Below are 20,287 nucleotides of genomic sequence, written 5' to 3' on the forward strand. Positions count from 1 at the left end.
TTGGCCATTTGTGTGTTAAATAAGACTCCATCTTCTTTTTGTTACAGAACTTTCCTCCCTCTTTTGAAATACAATGAAATATGATAGGCAAAACCTGCACATTCACTGGTTTATCTGTAATTTCCCCTCCCCTCCTCCGACTCCCTGGAATACACAAACTTCTCATATGCAATCACATTCCATGCAATTTAAAGTGCCCATTCATGGAAAATGATACCAGAAGCTACGTTTTACCCTATAAAAGACAAATTCACTGAATTGCTCCTTACTGATAACATAGCTATTCATCCAAAATTGAAGTCGTTGTCAAAATCTGTCATATATATTAAAAGTTCCCATTGTTATTTAAAGGGAAAAAGAAGGAAAGTAAGAAGTATTTATTCCTCTTTCTTCTCAAAAATAAATATATGAGCAAACTTCATGCAGTGAACTCTGCTCCTTTTTGTCTTAAAGGGAACCTATTGCTCAACAGAATTGCTTTCCCTACCTTATTACTTCAAGAGATTACAGCCAGGGCTGTATATTGTAGCTACCCTATATTTAGAAGCTGGATAATAAAACACATAAATAACACACTGAATAAAACATTAAGACATAAAAGGAGTTAAATAGAACAAAGGGCTAAAGCTTATTGTGCACTAACCATGTCTGACCCGTTCAAATACAAAAGGACTCATAATTCTAATTAGTAAAATGCACTGTTATGATTTAAATCACGAGAAAGGAAGTGCAGGGCCTGTCTGCAGCTGTGTGCTGGAGTCCCTTTAGTGGCCTTGCAGGGCCCTCTGGTGGCACTGGGAACTCTGCCCGTGGCAACCCAGCAGCACTGCCAGGAAGAATGATGCTCCAACCCAAAAATAAGGGGAGAACAAGAAGCCTGGTTTTTTCCCCTTTCCCTTGAAAGCAGCAATATTTCTAATACAAAGCTGCATTTTGCAGACACACAGCCTTGACTTAAGTAGATGTAGTCCTGGAGCCTGTGTAAGGGAGGAATTTTTCCTCTGACTCCAATGGGGACAGGATTCTGTCCACAAAGTCCTTAAAGTTGTGAAATCCTACAACTGATGTGGAACAATCCAGCCTGCTACCAGACCACCTGAAACCAAAAGCATGATCAAGAGGTATTAACAGGTCTGAATTGGAGCTGACAGTGACATCTCACATTCAGAGTTTAAAAAAAGCAGACTCTGAGAGTTCTGCAGACCAAGACAATGTCTGATACATACCTCAGTACATGAGTTGCTATTTTATGCAGAAAGGAGCAACCTTCTACTGGGATGTTCCCAATATCATTTATGCTAACCTGCCACTGAGCCCCTGAGTCCAGTCCGACAGCATCACTGAATCCCTTATTCATTCTCAGATGAACTGGTGGAACAGATGTTCATTTCTTCTTCACCTGATGCCTGCTTTACTGATAATGCACCCCACGCTGACAACTCATCAAGGTTTTACCTATCACAGGCTGCTATTCCTCTCTCGCCATCTAACAGAGGGCAATGAAGCATGTACTTTCCCAGTGTGTTAGAGTGGTTGCTAAGTTTTGGGAGGACTGTTCCACTCCTCCAGGATACTGACTTCTCTTTGCTGTTTGGGACACAGAAAAGAATTATTAAACACCTTGTTCAACACACACCCTCTGTGCTGCCATCAGCTGCTCTGGTTTGCTGTCCATCAAGGGTAGATCTCTGCCTCGGGTTCATGCACATACAATACTTGCAACTACCAAATGACAGAGCGTCTGTTTCTGTGACATACAAGTGACTTTGACCACCCCATTGGTAGGCTAGACCAGCACCTCTTCAGAGAGCAACCAAAGAAGGACAAAAAAGGAGACAGATGCATTCTGAAAAGACTGCTTTCCCTGAGCCATAGCAAGGGCAGAACAGAAGCAGCAGTGAGGAGAGGCTGTCTTCTGCATCAAGTACACTGTTGCATTATTCACTCAGATTGTCCCTACACAAGCCAAGCCTTTCCATACATCTGTCTCTGCCTGTTCAAGCATCAATCAGAAGAAAACAAAGGAGAACACTCACGGAATCCTGGAAAATTATCTCAGGTTTCCGTCCAGGTTCTGCTTAGCAGAGTCTACAAAAGCAGCTTGTCTTTCACACGTGGTGGAAATCACCAGTCCTCTGAAAAACAGCTAGGACAGCATCCTGGTAGCTGGAGATCACATCTAAGATGCAGGCAGCAAATTACAAATTTTCAGCTGGATTTCACTAAGCAAAGATGTAGAGTTTACAGCAGCTCAGGCTGGTGATAATTCCCTCCTGAACCCACTTCCCAGTCTCTACAGTCATCCATATTTGCTTGCCACTGCCATTTTTAACAAGACTTCTCCCATTTAACCTCTGATAACTTTGTAAATTAAACTGTCTGCAGTGCAACAAGGAATAAACTCCATGAAAAGAAGCTGCCACTTATTCCTCCAGTTGGCTAAAAGACAAAGATGTCCAGTGCAAACACAGTGATTTATCCCTACGATCCTGCAGGTACGGTAAGCAAGCAAACATTAGGGTTACCACTGAAGTCTTCACTTGAAATCACAAAGAAAAGAGAAAATGTGAACTGTGTAAGACAATTCAGAGACAAATTTGGCCCTGCTACAAGCTTCAGATGTTTAGTAAATATATGGATTCCAGGTATGTTAATAACAATGGACATTCCAAAAATCTAGACCCTTCAGCAAGCAGAAGGAGGCTGGAAGCATTTCAGGTGAGCATCATCACATGAAAATAAAACACTGCAGCCTCAAAAAAGCCAAGTTGCATTGGTAATTCATGACAGAAACAGCTCAGCTGGCTCTATCGATTAAATGGTCTACAAGTCCAGCCCCTACGTGAGGTGACCTGAGGAAGTGTCTTTTCAATGCTTCACCATCTGTGGATCCTGACTTACAGCAGTGAGGTGAAAACAAATCCTTTCTGGTACTAAATGTATGTTGCTTCATTCAGCACAGCATGGAATTGATAGTTATATCGGTATCAGGTACTCTGGGGGCCTGAATTACTGCCCAATTTTAAATAGCTGTAGTAAGGTTGGTGCTTATGCTTCCCTCAGATATTGTCAGTGCAAAAGGCAAACTCTTCAGAAGGGTAATTCAGAGCAACAAAGTCAGATGAATATTCTGATGTGCCTTCTCTACATAGATGTACGGGGAGCCTGCTGAAATAATCTGCATAAGCAGCATCTTCAGTGATCTAATGGTAATGAGAAGGAACATTTCTCCTCTACCTTTTGCCTAGTTAACTCTGCCAGTCAAAGCGATTACAGTGTTCGAATGAAAAATAGGCTGCGGCCTCCAAGCTGGGCTCAAGATTCACACTGCTTCAAAGCAATGGCAGGATTGGCTTGCTAGATTGAACTGTTTCTTTCTCCGCTAACAGTTATTTGATGGTGGTGAATATTTTGCAGAACAAAAGAAAGAACCAGGTCTGTCTTACACTTTATTATAGTAAAGAGGCCCTTTTTGTCAAAGGGATTGCTCAATGGCATTCTCTTCTGCTTTTCAACGACAGGATGGTTATTGGGTCCTTAAAGATCTAGTCTCGGTTCCTGTCTGAATATTGCAGAGACAGCTGTCGAATGTCATTCTTTCAGGTACCATCTAATATGACCAAAGTCAATAATTGTCTTTTCCTGTATTAGGCAGTATTTTTAACAGAAAAAAAGTCAATCCCCACTTTTCATCTTAAATTCTATTGTCTGCTCTTGGTTAATAAACTTTCTTAGCTTCAATGAGTTAGCATTTTTTCAGAAGTGACTAGTGATGTCAAGTGCCTAGCTTGAAACACGCTGATTTTCAGGAGCAGACACAGCATGTTCTTAAAAAACAGGTCCTCCTAAAGTATCCCAGGCTAGGCACCTCATGCCTCATAAACAGCACGTATTTCCCACCTCAGTACATACCTGCCACGTTACAGCTGCTCCACCTAAAGGACACAGGACAAAGCCTTTGCTAAACTCAGAGCTTGAATTCATCCCTCTAATGTGCTTTGAGACATTTTACTTTGAAAAGTGTTAACATTGTGTATTGACTGCAAAAATTTTATCTCAATTGCCATCCAAGAACATGCTAATTTGTAGAAGTAAATGAGGCTAATTATTTGCTTTCCACAAAACAGGCTACACTGAAAGCTCTAAATTATTTGCTTTCGTGATGAACAAGACGTGTTCTTGCTCGCATATAAGATTCCATCACAGATCTGATGATACATTAGAAGGTCAATCTAGGTGTTGTATCAAACAGCAAAGATAAGACGAGGCTGGGAAACGCAGGCTCCTTGAGGAGAGTCCCCCAAGCCCTCTAAATGCTCTGTGGTGCCATACATCAGACACGGGGAGCTGGAGAATCAAAAATGGGGTGACTGTTTCATCTGCTACATGGAATCGTAAAGTGAGATGGGAGTCACTTCAGTGTACACATAAGAGAAACTCATATCTGGGGAAGAACATGACATCATAGTCTAAAAAGCTGCATGAAGGCTCCAGCTTCAATGGTGTCTATTTGAAAAAGAGCTCCATAATCTGACCAAACTATTCATGAAGAGCAGAATCTCTCTTTAGCCTACCAGAGAAAGCACAGTACGCAAATCTGCTTAACAGGCGAGCAGCTTGATTGTGTTTTACAGTACCTCTTTGATACGGGGAAAAAGAATTTTTGGTGTCAATTAAAAGTATGCAGTCAAGCATCCTGAAATGTTATGTTAAAAAGATTGTCATAATTTACATCACACATAATGAGTGTTCATCATACAAGCCCATAGCACAGGATCACTACTGCCTTATTACAGGTATTTCCCTTAGGTACACATGCAAAGTGCATCTTTAAAAGACAAGAATAACATTTCTTTTTACAAGACTCTTCCCTGAATGACAAAAGCTGCAGAAGGCTGTTCTCCAGGTTTTGCTGCGTAGTCAGCTCTGAAATGCTCTGCTAAGCAGCAGTTGTTTACAGGAAAGGTCAAGAGAGCCTAATTAACTTGTCATTGTGCATAGACCCCCTTTCTCAGTGAAGCGATTCAACTAGTTTCCATAACAGCTACCTGCAAAATGGTAATACAGATCATTCTCTAACACTGTATTCACTGGAATCACTTTATGGGCTTTTGCTGCAACATGTCAGTTATTCTCCACAACTTGTAACTACGTTTTATGGCACACACATACGAGTGCTCCACAGCACCAAGGAAGACAGAGATAGTGATGGGGGAAGGTAAGGGGGTGTTTTGTGTAGCTCTTAGATACACACACCGCTGATGTGCTGTGAGCACGTAGATAGACACGGCAGCTATATGCAGGTCACAGTCAGTCCTGCTTGCCAGGACCAAGGAGATTTTGGCGAGCACATGAGGAGCCTTCAGCTCCTACCTAGACAATCACCAGAAGCAGCCAGGAAAGAAATCAATAGTTTGTCTCATCTGGAGGATGGAGCCTCTAACAAATGCATCCCCACTTCCTAGCACTGAGCTGAAGTGGATACTAACATTAGACCTGGACCCACAAGAGTCTGGCTCACAGCTAAGAACATTACATACAGGTTTAAGGCACTACACCCAATTTAAGAGATTACATCACAAACAGCAACACTTGCAGAAATCCCCAAGCCAGCATGAAGTCATACTGAGAATGCAGTCATCTCATCATGGTGTTGCAGCCAGGCTTTTGGCCTCTCCTAAAAAGCAGAGCTCACAGGTCATATTTTGTTAACTTACCTTTCTCTCTTCTGAGACCAAAGGTGACATAGGGCTAACTCAGCTATCCAGTTTTAGAACTTGCTCTGATATCTTTGTATTAGCATTACTACATCTATATTCTGTTTTATGCTTTCAAGCTGATGTGTCTGCATGAACCTAGCACAGAGATGTTGCTTTGAAGATCCAGTCCAGTATCTCCTCATGAAGCCAACCCAGCTTGTTCTGAGCTATTTCCGTCATTTATAATAAGATACTACATTGTGCCTGATAGATATACCCTACTACAACAGTACATCCTCTGACATGCAATATCTTTCTGTTTGCCTCACCATGCAGGTTAGGAAAAGAAGGAACATACCACAAGCTGAAATAAACCACAGTTCAGTGTTTGTGCTACTCAGTAGAAGAACTGGCTAACATAAGTGCTTTGATCTATTGCCCACCAAAGCCAATGATACCATTGTAAAGTCTCTTGATAACAACTGGATTAAGAGAAAGAAGATAAAGATACATTTCAGAGTAACTGTGGATAAGGATAAAGCAAAAGGACATAAACAAATCCCAAAGTCTTAGCAGTCACGAAGTCACTTCAAAAACCGTCTGGTGAGCTTCAGTACATAAAATAACTAGAGAAAAACCATGAAAATTCACAATAACTCATTTTTACTTGTTGTTGTCGTCATATTTTTAACCCATTGCACTGATTATAACATGCTGTCAACAGCCTCATCAATTATCCATTGCTAAAAAGTGGGCTTTAACATTCTGCGAGTGGTATTAATTGGTCTCAGTAGCACATAATGAGTTTAAAAGCTCCTACCTGTGTGCCCCCGGGGATGGTGGCTAGAGGCGGACAACAATTTACAGCAGACCATTAACACATAGACCAGAAAGAGCCAGTCAGATAGAAGCATTGATTTGGCACAGAATCTCATCCTGGAGGCAGAAAAGGAAGCAGTTGAGTGAAAGAACAATGTGAGTAGGGAATAACATAAAAATGATGCGGGGAAGGAAAAGCTGAAAAGATGTTGAAGAATAATTCATACGGCTTATTACAGGGCAACACTGACAAAATCACATGCATGGTTTGGTTGGGATCAATTCTTTGTTAAGCACGTTCTATAATTAGAAGCGATGCAATGGCTATCACATGTCGTATTACCCACATACACATATTTATAATAACACATTATGAGTGCAATACATTTCTATGAATCTGAGATAAGGGCTTTTGGGGTTTTGTTTTTAATTAAGATCCATCCACTCTCAAAATTAAATATACATACTGCACCTGCCTCAAAATCATAGAAACATCACAGAAAAATGTCCTTTTTAGTTAATACTTCTCAGGACATATTTCCTAAAGCTATCATCTCCCATGTAGCCACGCACATGAATTGGCTGGATCTCCTAAGCACACAACATCTGCTAGCTTTCCTGGAGATCAATAAGTTTACTGAGGGTTAAACACTCATGAAACCGGCACCTCAGTCAAATACGCGAGGACTCACTGCTCTACCAGGGTGTGAGAAACTGCGTTTCAGAAAACAGTTGTTCTAAACAGGCGGATGTCGTTAGTCTTATTCATGTTAGTGTTAGTAAGACCACAAATCCTCAGTAATTTTGCTGCAAATATCTACAATTAAATCCCTCAATCGCTTATGTTATGCTATTCATCATATAGAAAGGTAATCTAATCATTTTCTTAAACTCAGTTATGATGATTTATTACTTGTGCGATACATAAATGAGCATTATGCAGCTGAACCCTTAGATACAATGTTCCACACTTTCAGCAATGCTGTATGCAGGAATACATCAAATTAATTAAAGGCAATTTATAGATTTGCATAAATTGAACTAGATACTGCTTTCATAGCAGTGATGTTAGTCTGCAGTTAATCAGCACACTGGGATTTGGGCAAGACTATCATAAGCATGCTTTGCACCAAAAAGTCCTTTGGGAACTTCCTTCCCTTGAAGATTCATGTTCTGATTCTTCCAAGAATTTTCTAAATAATTTGTTTACCTGTATATCTTTAAAATACCTGAGACTATTCAGGTAATGCAATATTCAAGTGCTGAATAGACTCATAGTTTAAAATAAAAAACACAAAAAACTCATGCCTTATCTCCACTGTGAAAGCCAGGTGAAGCACTTCTTAAATTTGATAACCATCTACAAATGAAACTAAAACAGATACCATGTTTTCTCATTTAAAAGTACTTGCATAATTTTCCCTTTCGCACATCACAAAACAATTTTGTTCTCTCATCGTGTATGAATGGGAATGTTAATAAAGCCCAATTAATATTAATATCTTATTAATATCAAAAGTTACGAGACTGTAAGCCTGTTGTATGTAAATATATTTTAGCAACACAGTTTTACACTTGAGAAAAAAGTACATTGGTGAAAAACTCAGCACCTTCAGCTGTCCTTGTAGACTTTACAAACTTTTTTAAAAAGCTACACAAATATTGCTAAAAAATAACTCACCATGTCTACAGTTTAAGAAAAAAAACTACATGGAAAGAATCTGCATTTTAAGGACTGATTTGGGAAGAGGTACCTTTCCTTGCGTTAAGAACGCAATCTGTTTTGAGCCCAATATGTTGCCACCCTGAATGCAAATGAACCTGTATAGGAAGAAAGACACTGAGGCTCTTTTCAGCAGTATATAGGAGCCCTCTGCAAGCATGAATCAAGCCCAGAAGATAAAGACATCACTGGTCCTTCCCTACCTACAAGCATCTTCTTATGGAGCACTCCCAGGCTAATTCAGAGCAGCTACACTTCAGCTAATAAGCATGGACCTAATTCACCTCTTGCACCCAGCTGAACCACATAATGCTACTGCAGCTAATGGGATAGAGTCACTGTGAAACCAGCATAAATGTTATTATTGCTGTTGATCCAATATTAGTCTGAGGAAACTACCCAGGAGGCTTTGAAATCAACCTACCATTTCAGATTTTAGTCATCCAAACCTTCCCCAGGAAACCGAACCTCATTTTCTTGAGGAAAGCGTTGAATTTAACCTTAGTTTTCTTGCTCTCTCCATGAGAAACACATGGCTTACATCTCATGCACCAGCTACCACTAAATAGGATGTCATTATCTGCTCGTTTTGCAATACCATCCCTCTGTTGCTCTAAACACAAACACAGGGATCAGTGGAGACCCCAGCTCTGCTGTCACTCTGTAGTATCATAATGAAGACAGGGACCTTCTTTCACGTTTCCTGAAGTGTGATTGAAAGAAGGATTTAACTCTTGAAATTAAATACCACAGATCAGACATTTTGAGCATGCCTTTTCTGGTGTGAGTTGATGGAAGGGAAGGGTATTTAATCCCAAATCATGCACCGCCTGCTCAACAGCTGCTATTTCAGCATGTAAGTGAACCCAGGTGTTCCCACCATTTCCAGTGCAGGAGCAAAGCTGGTCTCAGTGGAAATGGTTGTGTGCTGACCTAATTTCAAAACCTTTCCCAGATTATGAGTTTGACTCTTTTGAAGCCATGGCCCTGATGTTAGACAGAGAATGTGAATCCAGGTGTCATCAGGTTAAGAGGATAACCCTACCCCTTTGTAAGTATATTCAAGTCCAGGAACAAGTGTTTCACTACAAAGCATCAACTTAGTTATACGCAGACTGAAAGGCTGCTAAAACCATCCAGTGCCATTAAGAAGATACATTTGCAGACTTCAGTCTGCCTTGCAAGTAGACAGGACACAAGTCTTCAGCCCTCTAACATAAAGAAACACAAGGGGATCTTTAAAAAGGCAGGGAAAAAAATGAAATTGGGCAGACAGATGCAGCAAGGGGTGCTGAGCCCGTCAGTGGGCTGCTGCTTTCAGAAATGTCAAGCCTTCATTCTCTGCTGGATTCAAGTGGATATTGTTGCTAACCAGAACAGCAAATCTTCAGTGTCATTTGAAAGATAAAAAGTGCTCTTACCTTGGGGACTTTGTAAGAATTTTGTTCCAGTCAAACACAATTATTTCAGTGTGTTTTTCATAGTTACTCCAGATTCCCATTTGCGGCAGCAAATAAGCCTTTCTGCATTTCAGAATTTTTTCTTCGCTTTGGGGACCTAGAAAGAAAGCCATATTACACTGCAATTAACAACTAGAATGCTGCTCTGAAATAGATCTTCATTACCAAAACCATTGTTTCACAGTGCCATCTACAGTGCAATGCAAGGCAAAAAGCAGCAGTCATATTGCTCTTTTCACTTGTTTCCAAGAACATAGAGAAACTGTGATAAGGCAGCTCTGAAATATCACTACATTAACTACAGGTAGAGTCTGCTACGTTAGAAATTACAAACATAATGTGTGCAGCTCACTGTGTCCTTATGGGTGTCCTTACGTGCCCTCTCGCCACCCAGCCCCTGTGAAAGCTGTAAGGTCTAAGGCACCACCACAGTGCAAACAGATTTCCCCATGATTACTTGAAACCTCCAACAGTTTGAACCAGAGGTTATTAAAGACAGGTGGAAAATCTTTCAGTGTCTTCAAAAGATTTGGCCAAGGCCGTTGGAGCCAGCAGAGAGTCTGCAGGGTCACACGCATAGGATCACATCTGTGTGATCAATGCATTACAGCACCCTCTGACACTTTTGTCTCTGCTTGCTTCCAGCATCACATCTCACACCCAGCCCACCCATACCCAGAAGGTACATTTTGAAATTACTGTATGGAGACACTTTTGAAGCAGTACTGACACATGTTCCACACGATAATGAGCTCAAACACTCTGTTTCATAGACATTCGAGTCTCTGCTTTTATTGTTTGTATTTGTTCTCTCACTTCTATCCCTGGGCTCAACTTGACCTTCTACTATTGAAAACATGACACAGTGCAATTTGTGAGAGTAATAATAATGTGGTCTTCACCTACAGAGCGAGCACAATAACCTTTTCTCATCTTCTCCCACCACTCTTTTCATTTCACTCCTCCTCTGATCAATTAGAAATTTGCTTTTAAGAAACACAAAATTACAGTATCACATTGGAGGGCAAAGCACCTCTGGGGTCAGAAAAGCACACAGGCAGACACCTTTCAGAAGCTTAGGACAGGAAAGCCCCTGGCTCAATACACTCAGCTCCTTTCTGTTCACAACGCCATGAGAAAATAGAGTAATTGCTGGAATTAAAGAGGTACCAGGCCAGAAATCTATAATTAATCACATTTTACTCTGTCTTAGCTTTCCAGTGTGGAGAGTTTCAGAGTGAGCCAAAATTGCAACGCAGCAGTTCTAAGCAAAAAAAAATGTGGGCAAAGAGATGTCTTAAGACAAAGCACTACCATCCTGTATTAATCCTTTTTTCCACAAATATACATAAAAAAAAAAAAAGATCAGTGTGCCTCAAAAGGCCTATTGAGAAAAAGCAAACAAACAGGCTTTTCAACATAGTATTGAATGACTGAAATGGTTGTGTGGTACATTTTTACCCATTTCATAATAGGATAGATAGATAAATATATTCTTACATGCTCTCATAGAAATCAATACTGCAATATACTAACTCGGGTTTTAGTGCTTGTCTGTTCCATAATTTTTATTAGAGAAGATAAAAACCTGTGTTGATGCATCTACAGGTAAATACTAACTTTAGTGTAACCTGTTCTGTAAACACATGTTAAACACACATTAAACACTGGTAAAAGACAAGGAAATATTGATTATTCTAATTCATTCCAATTAAATGGATACAGCAAAAGCAGCAGATACGGCCACCAGCATATCTTGGGGCTTTCTGATGCCTTCCATGCAGCAATACTTCTTATGAAAGTAGGGTCGTTTGAGAGCAGTGTGAGTGAAACTCCTACAGTGCCATCTTAAGTCTGAGATTCAGCTGTTTTACGTCAATAAAGGAGGCAGATCAGAACAGAAGCAAGAGGCTCACCTGGTTAATAATGGTAAAGGAATTCCAGGCTTCTCATGGCAAAATCACGTTGCGTGTGTATTTTGTGACTGGTGGTTTTACTGCTGGTCCTTGCCTCATCTCAGGGCGCAGCATTACTTTGGCAGGCAGAGCTGCTTATTTGCAGGCTGCACAAACAAGCAAATCACTCCTGATCTTCTGCGCCAGGAGCTGTGTTGGGGCAGCGTGGCCTGCGAGGGCAGCTGCTCCTGTGAGCGGGCACCAGCCCTCCCGCTGCCCACCTGTGAGCAAACTGGGCTCCACTTTAAACGAAATAAAAAACAGCGTCACCTCCCAAGAGGCGCCAATACATCTGACAACGACTGGAGTTTTGTGGATGAAGTCCTTGACTTCAACGCAGCAAGGTTAATTTACACAAGAGGGATTTGAACATAAGTTACCCAAGGAAAGCAATCTTATGAAAAAAGGGGTCGTTTTTACACAACAAGCTCCAGCCAGGAGGCAACTGAATGCCCACCTGCATCTCTGGCAAAGATATAGAAAATAAAAGAAGGAAGAACAAAGGGAGAGAGGGGAAGGGCTCCGCTCTCAGCTTTTACCCAAGGGCTGGCCATGAACAACTCCTACTTTGCACCTTAGTTGCCCCAGAGGCTACACAACTCTGCCATGTCAGTATTTAGGGCATCCATGTGCTCAAAATAAGTCTGTGGGTTCTGGTATCTAAAGGGAATTGCAATGGTCAGATCTGCTGCACCTCAGGCTCAGCACAGTCTGTCTCTGCACCTCTGCACTCCAGTAAAATCAGTATAAATCGCATTTCCCTGTGCCAGAGAAGCACTTCAAGAACAGAAACAATAAAGGTCTAAAGTTATTTGAAGATTGTATGGGCATTGTATAATTCCTTTGACAGATGGAACAAGACAGCATTTTAAATTACGTACTTTTCCTACCAATATTTACATGTTGTAAAATACTTCTTACAGCTACTTTCTGCAAAGAATAAATTACTAAACCATTTTATGCCATCTTTTATAATAAGCTATTAAATAATTTAGAAAACCTCCGTCCATTAAATATTTAAAAGGCCCTAATTTCTCCAATCTCAATAATTCCTCACTTAAAATAAAGATAGTGAATCCCTTAAAAAACTCTCTTCTGTAAAGGGATTGGTAAGAAGGAAGCAAGTACAGACGCCGCATACTTCACAGGGCGGTTTGCCAGCCTGAGATATTAACCCCACCGTCAGCCGTATTAAACTCTTATGTCTTACTGATTAAAGAACTGAGAGAAAACACAGCAATATCTGCAAGTTCTTAGAAGATGAAAAAAAAAAGATCTAGTCTGGTCACTACGTGTATGTGAAAAGCGCCGCTATTCGAGTTGAGGGGAAATAGAGACAAAAACAAAGAGCAAAAGCGAACACCTGCTTGGCCAGTTCCACCAGTTCCACACCCGCTAGCTAACGCAGACCGCCCGTTTCAGGGCTAAAGGGCTATAAACAGGACATTTATTTAGCAATACCCTCCGAAGACCCCTTCATCCCACCGAGGCGGTTTGCCCCAGGCCCACAAGCCGGAGGGCAGGCGCTGCCCCTCAGGGGACAGCCGACCCCCGAAAGGTGACACTCCTCGGCCCGGCCTGGCAGCCCAGAGCAGTTTTAGGGCCGCAAGTGGGGAAATCGTTTAGCTGGTGGGCGGTAACTTTATTTTTGTTGGTGCTGAACGGGCTCTGAGGGGCCGCGGGGCGGCGGGCAGGGCCGCGGGCGGCCGCCGGCCCTGCGGCGTGGCGCTGCTGCCCCCTGGCGGCCGCCCGCCGCCTCGGCGGCTCCGCCGGCGCCCGCCGCCCCCGGCCCGCGCGCTCCCGCAGCGCCGCGGGTCTGTCCCGCATGCATAATTTAGCGGCGAGCTATTAAACGCTTCCAACTTTCGTCATTACTCGGAAATCTCATTAAATCTCATCCGTACACCGTGCACCAATTGCTCCACGGAACTCCCGCTCATTGTTCCCCGCCGGAGCCACCCTGGCCCTCAGAGATCCCCACCGAGGCCCCCGCCTGCCGCCAAGCCTCTAATTTGCGAGCGCTCCTTTGTGCGAGAATGAACCGTCCGCGCAAATTAAGTTTTGTCATTAATCACATTAACATGTCCCTGTCAGAGGATTCCTCCGTTCATCCTCGTCCCGCAGAGCTGGGCTGCGGGCACCCGCAGGAGAAGGCACTGGGCTGGTGGGCTTCACACACCGCTGCACAGGCTGGGCCCCCGCTCCTCAAGGTCCCTTGTGAGCCCACAGAAACGGGCCAGCTAGAGGGGAATAATGCGGTTTAGATTCTGCATTTAGTCCCTCGACCCTCACCCAGAAACCTGTGCATCAGGTCAGGTAACTTTAGCATGATCTGAAGACTTCAAGTGGCAGTAAATTCACCCCAGCTAAGTCAGTCCAACAGTTGATTAACCTCACTTTAAACACTGCACCCAACTTCTACTCTGAATTTGTCCAGCTTCTGCTTCTAGTCATCTGATCTCATTAGGCCTCTTGCTGGCAGATGAAAGCGCCCTCCAGTATCGCTGCCCATGCTCGCTGCCCGCCATCACGTCCCCAACTTTCACACAAGTGAGACGGAGGAAGCCTCTCCTTGGAGGGCTTTGCACTACTAAATCCATCATGCAGCTCTTCTCTGCATCGCTGCCACTTTCTCAACATCAGGTATTTTGAAGCGAACCTCAGAAGATACAGTAACCAGATGATCTTTATCAATACCACAAACAGAGGTAACAAACCTTCCAATTTGTACTTAGTGTTCCCTCCTGATATATCCTGTTTGCCTCCCTGGCTGGCGCATCACACGGGGACAAGTAAGGTGCTTAAAGGTCTCGGTTCTGCTCATCGTTACTCACACAGAGTAACAGTTACACCAGGTAGGAAGGCACTATGCAAACTGAGGAAGAACACTGTTATGCACATAGTAACACAAGACTACTCTCACAGCGCAAGAAAGCAAAACTTTTATTGAGCCCAGTTCCTCTACCCTTTACTCACAGAGTCAACATCAACTTTTCTGCTGCATTTACTCTCCCACGGGTATCACGGAGAGAGGCCCAATCACATCAAGCTCCATAGCATAACACACACTGAAGTGAGAAGGTTCTTCAGACAGTAAGAAAGTTAGCTAAACGGGGTAGCACCAAACTGCAAGGGTGCTTCCTCACTTTTAAGCCAGGCATGTAGCTTAAAAACCATGACGGGGCTGCAGCAGTTCCCAGCACCTCTCAGACCCCAGCAGACTCCCAACATGCTTCACCTGCAACTTTTTAACTGCTTTTTGATTACATCACTTTCCATTTATGACATCAGTCTCTGCTGGCAGCTGCTCAGTCTGTCACCGCTAGTTAGCCCTTTCCACAGAAATATTTCAAAATCTCACTTAACAGCAATGGGGGTGGTGGGGAGGAAAACAATGCCAATAAGAGCTAAAGGAAATAAAAGCCACAGCCTCCCAACAAGGGAGTACTGAACTGCTACTACATCCACATAGCATGAGGTATCAACCACACCAGCAGCCAAACCATCCACACACAGCCAGACATCCTATGTGCCATGGGTTTTGGGGAAATGTGTCTGTCTTCACCAGCATTTGGAGTTCTCTAGGGTATATCTGTCTTCACTGCCTGCTTTACAGATGAGAACAAACCTTCCATCCGTTGTGGGCATGTTAAGAGGATGCACTGGAAGGACTGCAAAAATATGCCTAAGCCACCCTAATTCTCAGCCCCAGTCACTGTAGCCTTCCTCAGTTAATTCTGCCAGAGTGAGAAGAGTAAGTTGGGTGGATGCTCTGTTGGAAAGCCTTTTTCATTTGGACTCATTTTAAGTGAGAATTTGTGGCCTCCAAGTTTAATCCAGTGGAGCTCAGGTCACACAGAAGCAGTAACAGCCGTGCGCAGAATCAGAACACAAATTCAAGCAAGGGACTGAAGGTGAGAACTAAAGGACTGCCAAAAGATCTCAAGTTCACACAGTGTAAGGCGGAGTTTGAAATCAAAGCTGTTGCGTCCTCTGCTGAGGCAGAACAACTCAGGTGTCTACTCAGAACCTCATGCAATGCAAACTACAGGGGCTAGTTCAGGTCCCCTCCAGGCAAGGGAACAGTAGCTTCTTCATATACACTAATTCCAGTGTATATTTTGGGGACCCGTGGTCACCAGAACTCACAGCTTTCAAGTGTATTTACACAGCAAGAAGTAGTCTTGCAAATGAAGCATATGAGTTATGCTGGCACAACTAACTGATCACTTGTAGTTCACAAGTATAATCTCTGTGTGTGAAGGATCACCTAAATTAAATAGAATTTCATTTAGAAAATTAATTTTTAGGAAAACATTTTCGAACCTGCTCTCTCAACTCAAACTGAGTCCACATCTTCCCTCCAGGAAAAATTCTGCCAAGACCAACACGACTGCTCAGAGTAAAGTACAGCTATTCTAGCTGTAAAGTCAGAATAGACCCTTTTCTCCATACAGCATTATTTATTATTCTTCACCATCCTACAAAGAACTCTTCTACCAAAGCAAACTCCTGAAGAGGTAAGTATTGTTATCAAGGTTTCATTTTTAAGGTTGCACAGACTTCCCAACTTGGACAGCCAACACAGCATATCTCCTCATTACAGCCCAGCATTTCACCTCCTTCTACTACATTTATCAGAGAGAATTTTTCATTGTGATTATCCAGGTTCTCTCAGTCCCTCACTACAGCTCAGAGTCTTCCCCACCCCCTGGTGTATGGCCTACTTAAGAGATGGGCAGACTTGCAGGGACTGTGTTCAAGGAAGCACAGGAATTGCTTCAACCCTGTTCAAAGAGGAGGCAGAGCAGAGACAGTGCCTCGCTCCGCTCCCAAATGACCTCCCAGAAGCAGAGCAGTACTCACGTAAAGCAGGCAGCACGCCAAGAACGGTGGAGAAACATCTTTGAAGGAAATCTCTTCAGCAGGATGTTTCAGGCAAGGCAAATACGCATTTTCCCCTACTGCAAAATTTGCCTGCCAGGTAGCAAAGCAGTAAAGTTGTTGCACAGATTATCTCGAGCAGTAAGACACCGTTTTCTATAGCCTGCATTGATAAAAGAATTTCATTTCTCCCATAGAAGGAAAAGATAACTACCCCAATAGCTATAGACCAGGTCACTCACCTTTCTTCCCACTCAGGTGACCTGGTAGGTTATTTTGCATAGATTACCTGAGGGAGGGAGGGGATAAAGAAGGGGACCTCATGTCAGTTTGTACCTCTGGATAATGTACTGGGAGGTCCCAGACCTGTTCTGGGTGCCTGGTGGCCAGCCCAGGGCTCACATGCAAGATGTAGATGATCAAGGAATCATGGAATGGTTTGAGTTGGAAGGCACCTTAAAGATCATCTAGTTCCAACCCTCCTGCCATTGGTAGTGACACCTTCCACTAGATCAGGTTGATCAAAGCCATGATCAAATTCATGATCACTGACTATGGGTGACCATTCAAATTAAGAACAAGAGGCAATCCCAAGGAATAACATCAAAATTAAGAGATTCAGCAAATGCGAGCAGCAAAGGAAGGCTGAAGTACCTGTGTTCTTTTAGTCAAGAAAAGAGAGTTTATTGGAGATATGCTAACCATCTCCTTGAAGAGGCTTGCTTTAAAGAAGAGCGCGATTTAAAGGAGTGGTTCTCTGTAGCTACTGCAAATAGCATAAAAATAAATTAAGTGTCCTGCAAAGATAATTTGGTGGATGCATGAGGAGAAACTTTCTGTATCTTAAGTGTGGGAAAATAGTGGTACAAGCTGCTCAAAAAACTCATGGAGCCTGCTTCGATGGAGTTTTTGATTTTAAAATTGGCTGAACACCTGTGGGATGGTCAAGGCTGCCTTCTGCATGCATAGGGTTGGATTACATGTTTTCTCAGAGTCTGTAACAGGACTATATCTCCTTCATGCCTTGGAGCACAAAAAGCACTGGAATATAAATGCAAGATGAATAGTCACTGTTCACAGTGTCATCCTCAGTACCCTGACCACAGACAGTCATCAAGAGGTTAGTAGAGGAAAATTGTGGCAGAAAGAAACTGAAAATACCTCCTACACATACTGATTTTTTTTCATGCAGACAGGGTCAGTTTGTGTTATATCTAGGTATCTTTCTGGTGGTTCTGAGTGTCCTTATGCAACTAAATTTGGTTCTTTCTGATTCTACTGCATTAGAATACTATATTCTCTTATTATTCCCCAAAACACCTCATTCACAGTAAATATTCACAGCATGTCCACTCATGATTCCCTAAGCGGTATTAGGCCCTGGCTGCATCATTTCTGTCTGTCTGTCCATTTCTGTGTCACCAATGTGATCTGGTCTCTGCTTTTGTTTCAATTCATGAAACGCTCCAAGAGAAAAGCACAGAATAGCTAGTTTTGCTTTTGGAACACAAACATGCTTTATGAGCAGTGGATGCATATTGGCTAATGAAGAATCCCAACTGTCTGGGTATATGGGATAATTATTCCACTTGGGACTCATTAGCTAATTGTTAAAAGATTCTAAGGAAAAGCATTTCATAAATACAGCACTAAATTTCCAGAAGTGTAATTATGGGCTGAACGCATATTTTTAGCACCTGTGTTACCAACTACGTAAGCCAATAGCAGATTATCTTGTGGTGTGCTATCTCTGCTCTGTCAGTCTCAGTGCAGTACGTAGGATAACTACTAGCAAATTGAAAAGTAACATTTTTTATATTCCCATTTTTATACAAAGGTAATACAGTCTGCTTGGGATTGGTCGAAAATTCTGCCCCTAGCATATAGAATCTCTTGTGGCAATAGTGAAGAACAAAACTTGCACAGGAGGGGAGAGGCACAGACCAAAGAGCTATAACCCAGCTTCTTGATCTTGTTTTGTCACTTGACTTTCATTCATGCTATGGGACAAGATTTTTACTCAGCGTTAGAAAACATTGCTTATTGGAGCCTGCTCCTTAAGTTATTTTAAAAAAATCATTGCTCTACTGAATAGGAAAATTCCATAACTGGGTTCATGACCCATCAGTTCAGGAACTGTTACTTGGGGGGAAAAAAAAAAGTGTAATATCATTCCTCATTTTCTGTAATTGAACGACAGAGGCAAAATACTGCTAATAAGCTAGCGAGGCATTTGTATGGCATAAAGATGTGGAGTTGGGTCAATAAACAATTGCACTTTAAAGGACAACCCAATCTTGTTCAATCGTGATGCTAGTTAAATGAACAAAAGCATATTCAGGACCAATCTCAAAGTTGTATTTGCTTTTCTATGGTTTGGTGACATCACGCTGGGTGGGAGGTCTGACCATGTCACATAGTGCATCCACACTGTACACAACACTGTCTAAGCTGGGGATAACTTAATTCCTATTCCAGCACTAACAGCACTGGTCTTGAGTCCTGAACTCTGATCTCTGCTCGACATCGTACCATGGAGAAGTACCTGCTTGTTTGGAGCACCACAGTCACAGTATGGGCATGGCGCAGTTGGGTTCAGCTCTCATTGAGTTTGAGAGACCTGGGCGAGGCTGTAGCTATACACTATTTGTATTGTGCTCTTCAGGTAGCAGGAGTCATATAAGGTTTTCTAATTCCTGACAGCAGCCTACTACTGAGTCAAGAAGAAAAATGAGCAGATTGATATATCTGTTAATTATCTCCTGAGCCATTGGTCCTGTGGCCCTAGAATCAATATTACATTGCCAGAAGAAAAAGCAAATTTAAAAAGTGGACAGATCTCAAAAAGGTGTATCATTTGTGATGTGTAAGCAGCACGCCCTAGCTGGTTTAGTTGCCCTGGCAGACCACCGACGTGTATGTGGAATGACTCTACCTCTTTCCTGTCTTTCTCCCTGTAACCAGAAAAATTCCAAATTCCCATATGAATACATAAGATAACACACCCTCTCAGGTATTTTCATTTCCAGGACTACCAATTACTGCATGCCCTGATGCAAGAGAATTTCAGAAGTCCCATAAATTACAGTTTGCCTCCTCACCTCCAGAAAGGATTTCCTTCATCCTTTCCTTTTCCAGCCTCGTCCTTCAGGCCTCCTTCTCTGTCCTTCCTAAGCTCTCTCTGTTTCTTGTTTGCATAGCATCTCTTCCTGCCTCCTCTGGGAAGCTCACCTTCTTGGCAGCAGCATCAAGAGAATGGTTGGCAGGCAGGGAAAGAGACCCCACCTGAGTTACGTAGTGATCAACGGTGAAAAAAGTCTCCTTGTTTGAAGCAAGTTAATCATCTACTGGCTGCTGTTTTCATCCCTTCAGAGGCATAAGGAAGCCAGATAGAGTTCTAGCTTCTGTTGCAATGAAAAAGGAGCAAACCTCAAAAGATGCTGAGAGATTGGTAAGGAGAACAGTCCTAGAAACCTTCCTGTTGCTGCACTACCAAGACAGGGCAGCAGCAGCCACAACAAGCTGATACTACTCTTCAAAAACAGTAAGAGAAGGTGTTAGCATGGTATATCCCGCTCAAGCACCTAAATTATCAGAGGGTCCTCCTTCCAGGACCTGTCACAGCTGAAGTAACACCTTGTTTCCACACAGGAGGCTCAATCAGTTACTCTGACTGAAGTAAGACCACAGCCAGATTTTGAATGAGTAACAGCATGCCCTCTTCATAGCTAAAGCTAGAAACCTCCT

General features: G+C 42.6%; 1 protein-coding gene across 1 annotated transcript in view; it reads right to left on the reverse strand.

The window, feature by feature from the left end:
• Nucleotides 1-9,742, reverse strand: part of TAFA4 (TAFA chemokine like family member 4) — a 44,431-nt gene extending 34,689 nt beyond the window's left edge. The window contains exons 1-2 of the mRNA XM_068409285.1: nucleotides 9,663-9,742; nucleotides 6,520-6,635 (exon numbers count right to left, since the gene is read on the reverse strand). Of these exons, the coding sequence (XP_068265386.1) occupies nucleotides 6,520-6,635; nucleotides 9,663-9,742 (196 nt within the window). The remainder of the gene's footprint in view (nucleotides 1-6,519; nucleotides 6,636-9,662) is intronic.
• Nucleotides 9,743-20,287: the final 10,545 nt, after the last annotated feature.

This window comes from Nyctibius grandis, chromosome 10 (assembly GCF_013368605.1).
Source record: "Nyctibius grandis isolate bNycGra1 chromosome 10, bNycGra1.pri, whole genome shotgun sequence".
NCBI lineage: Eukaryota > Metazoa > Chordata > Aves > Nyctibiiformes > Nyctibiidae > Nyctibius > Nyctibius grandis.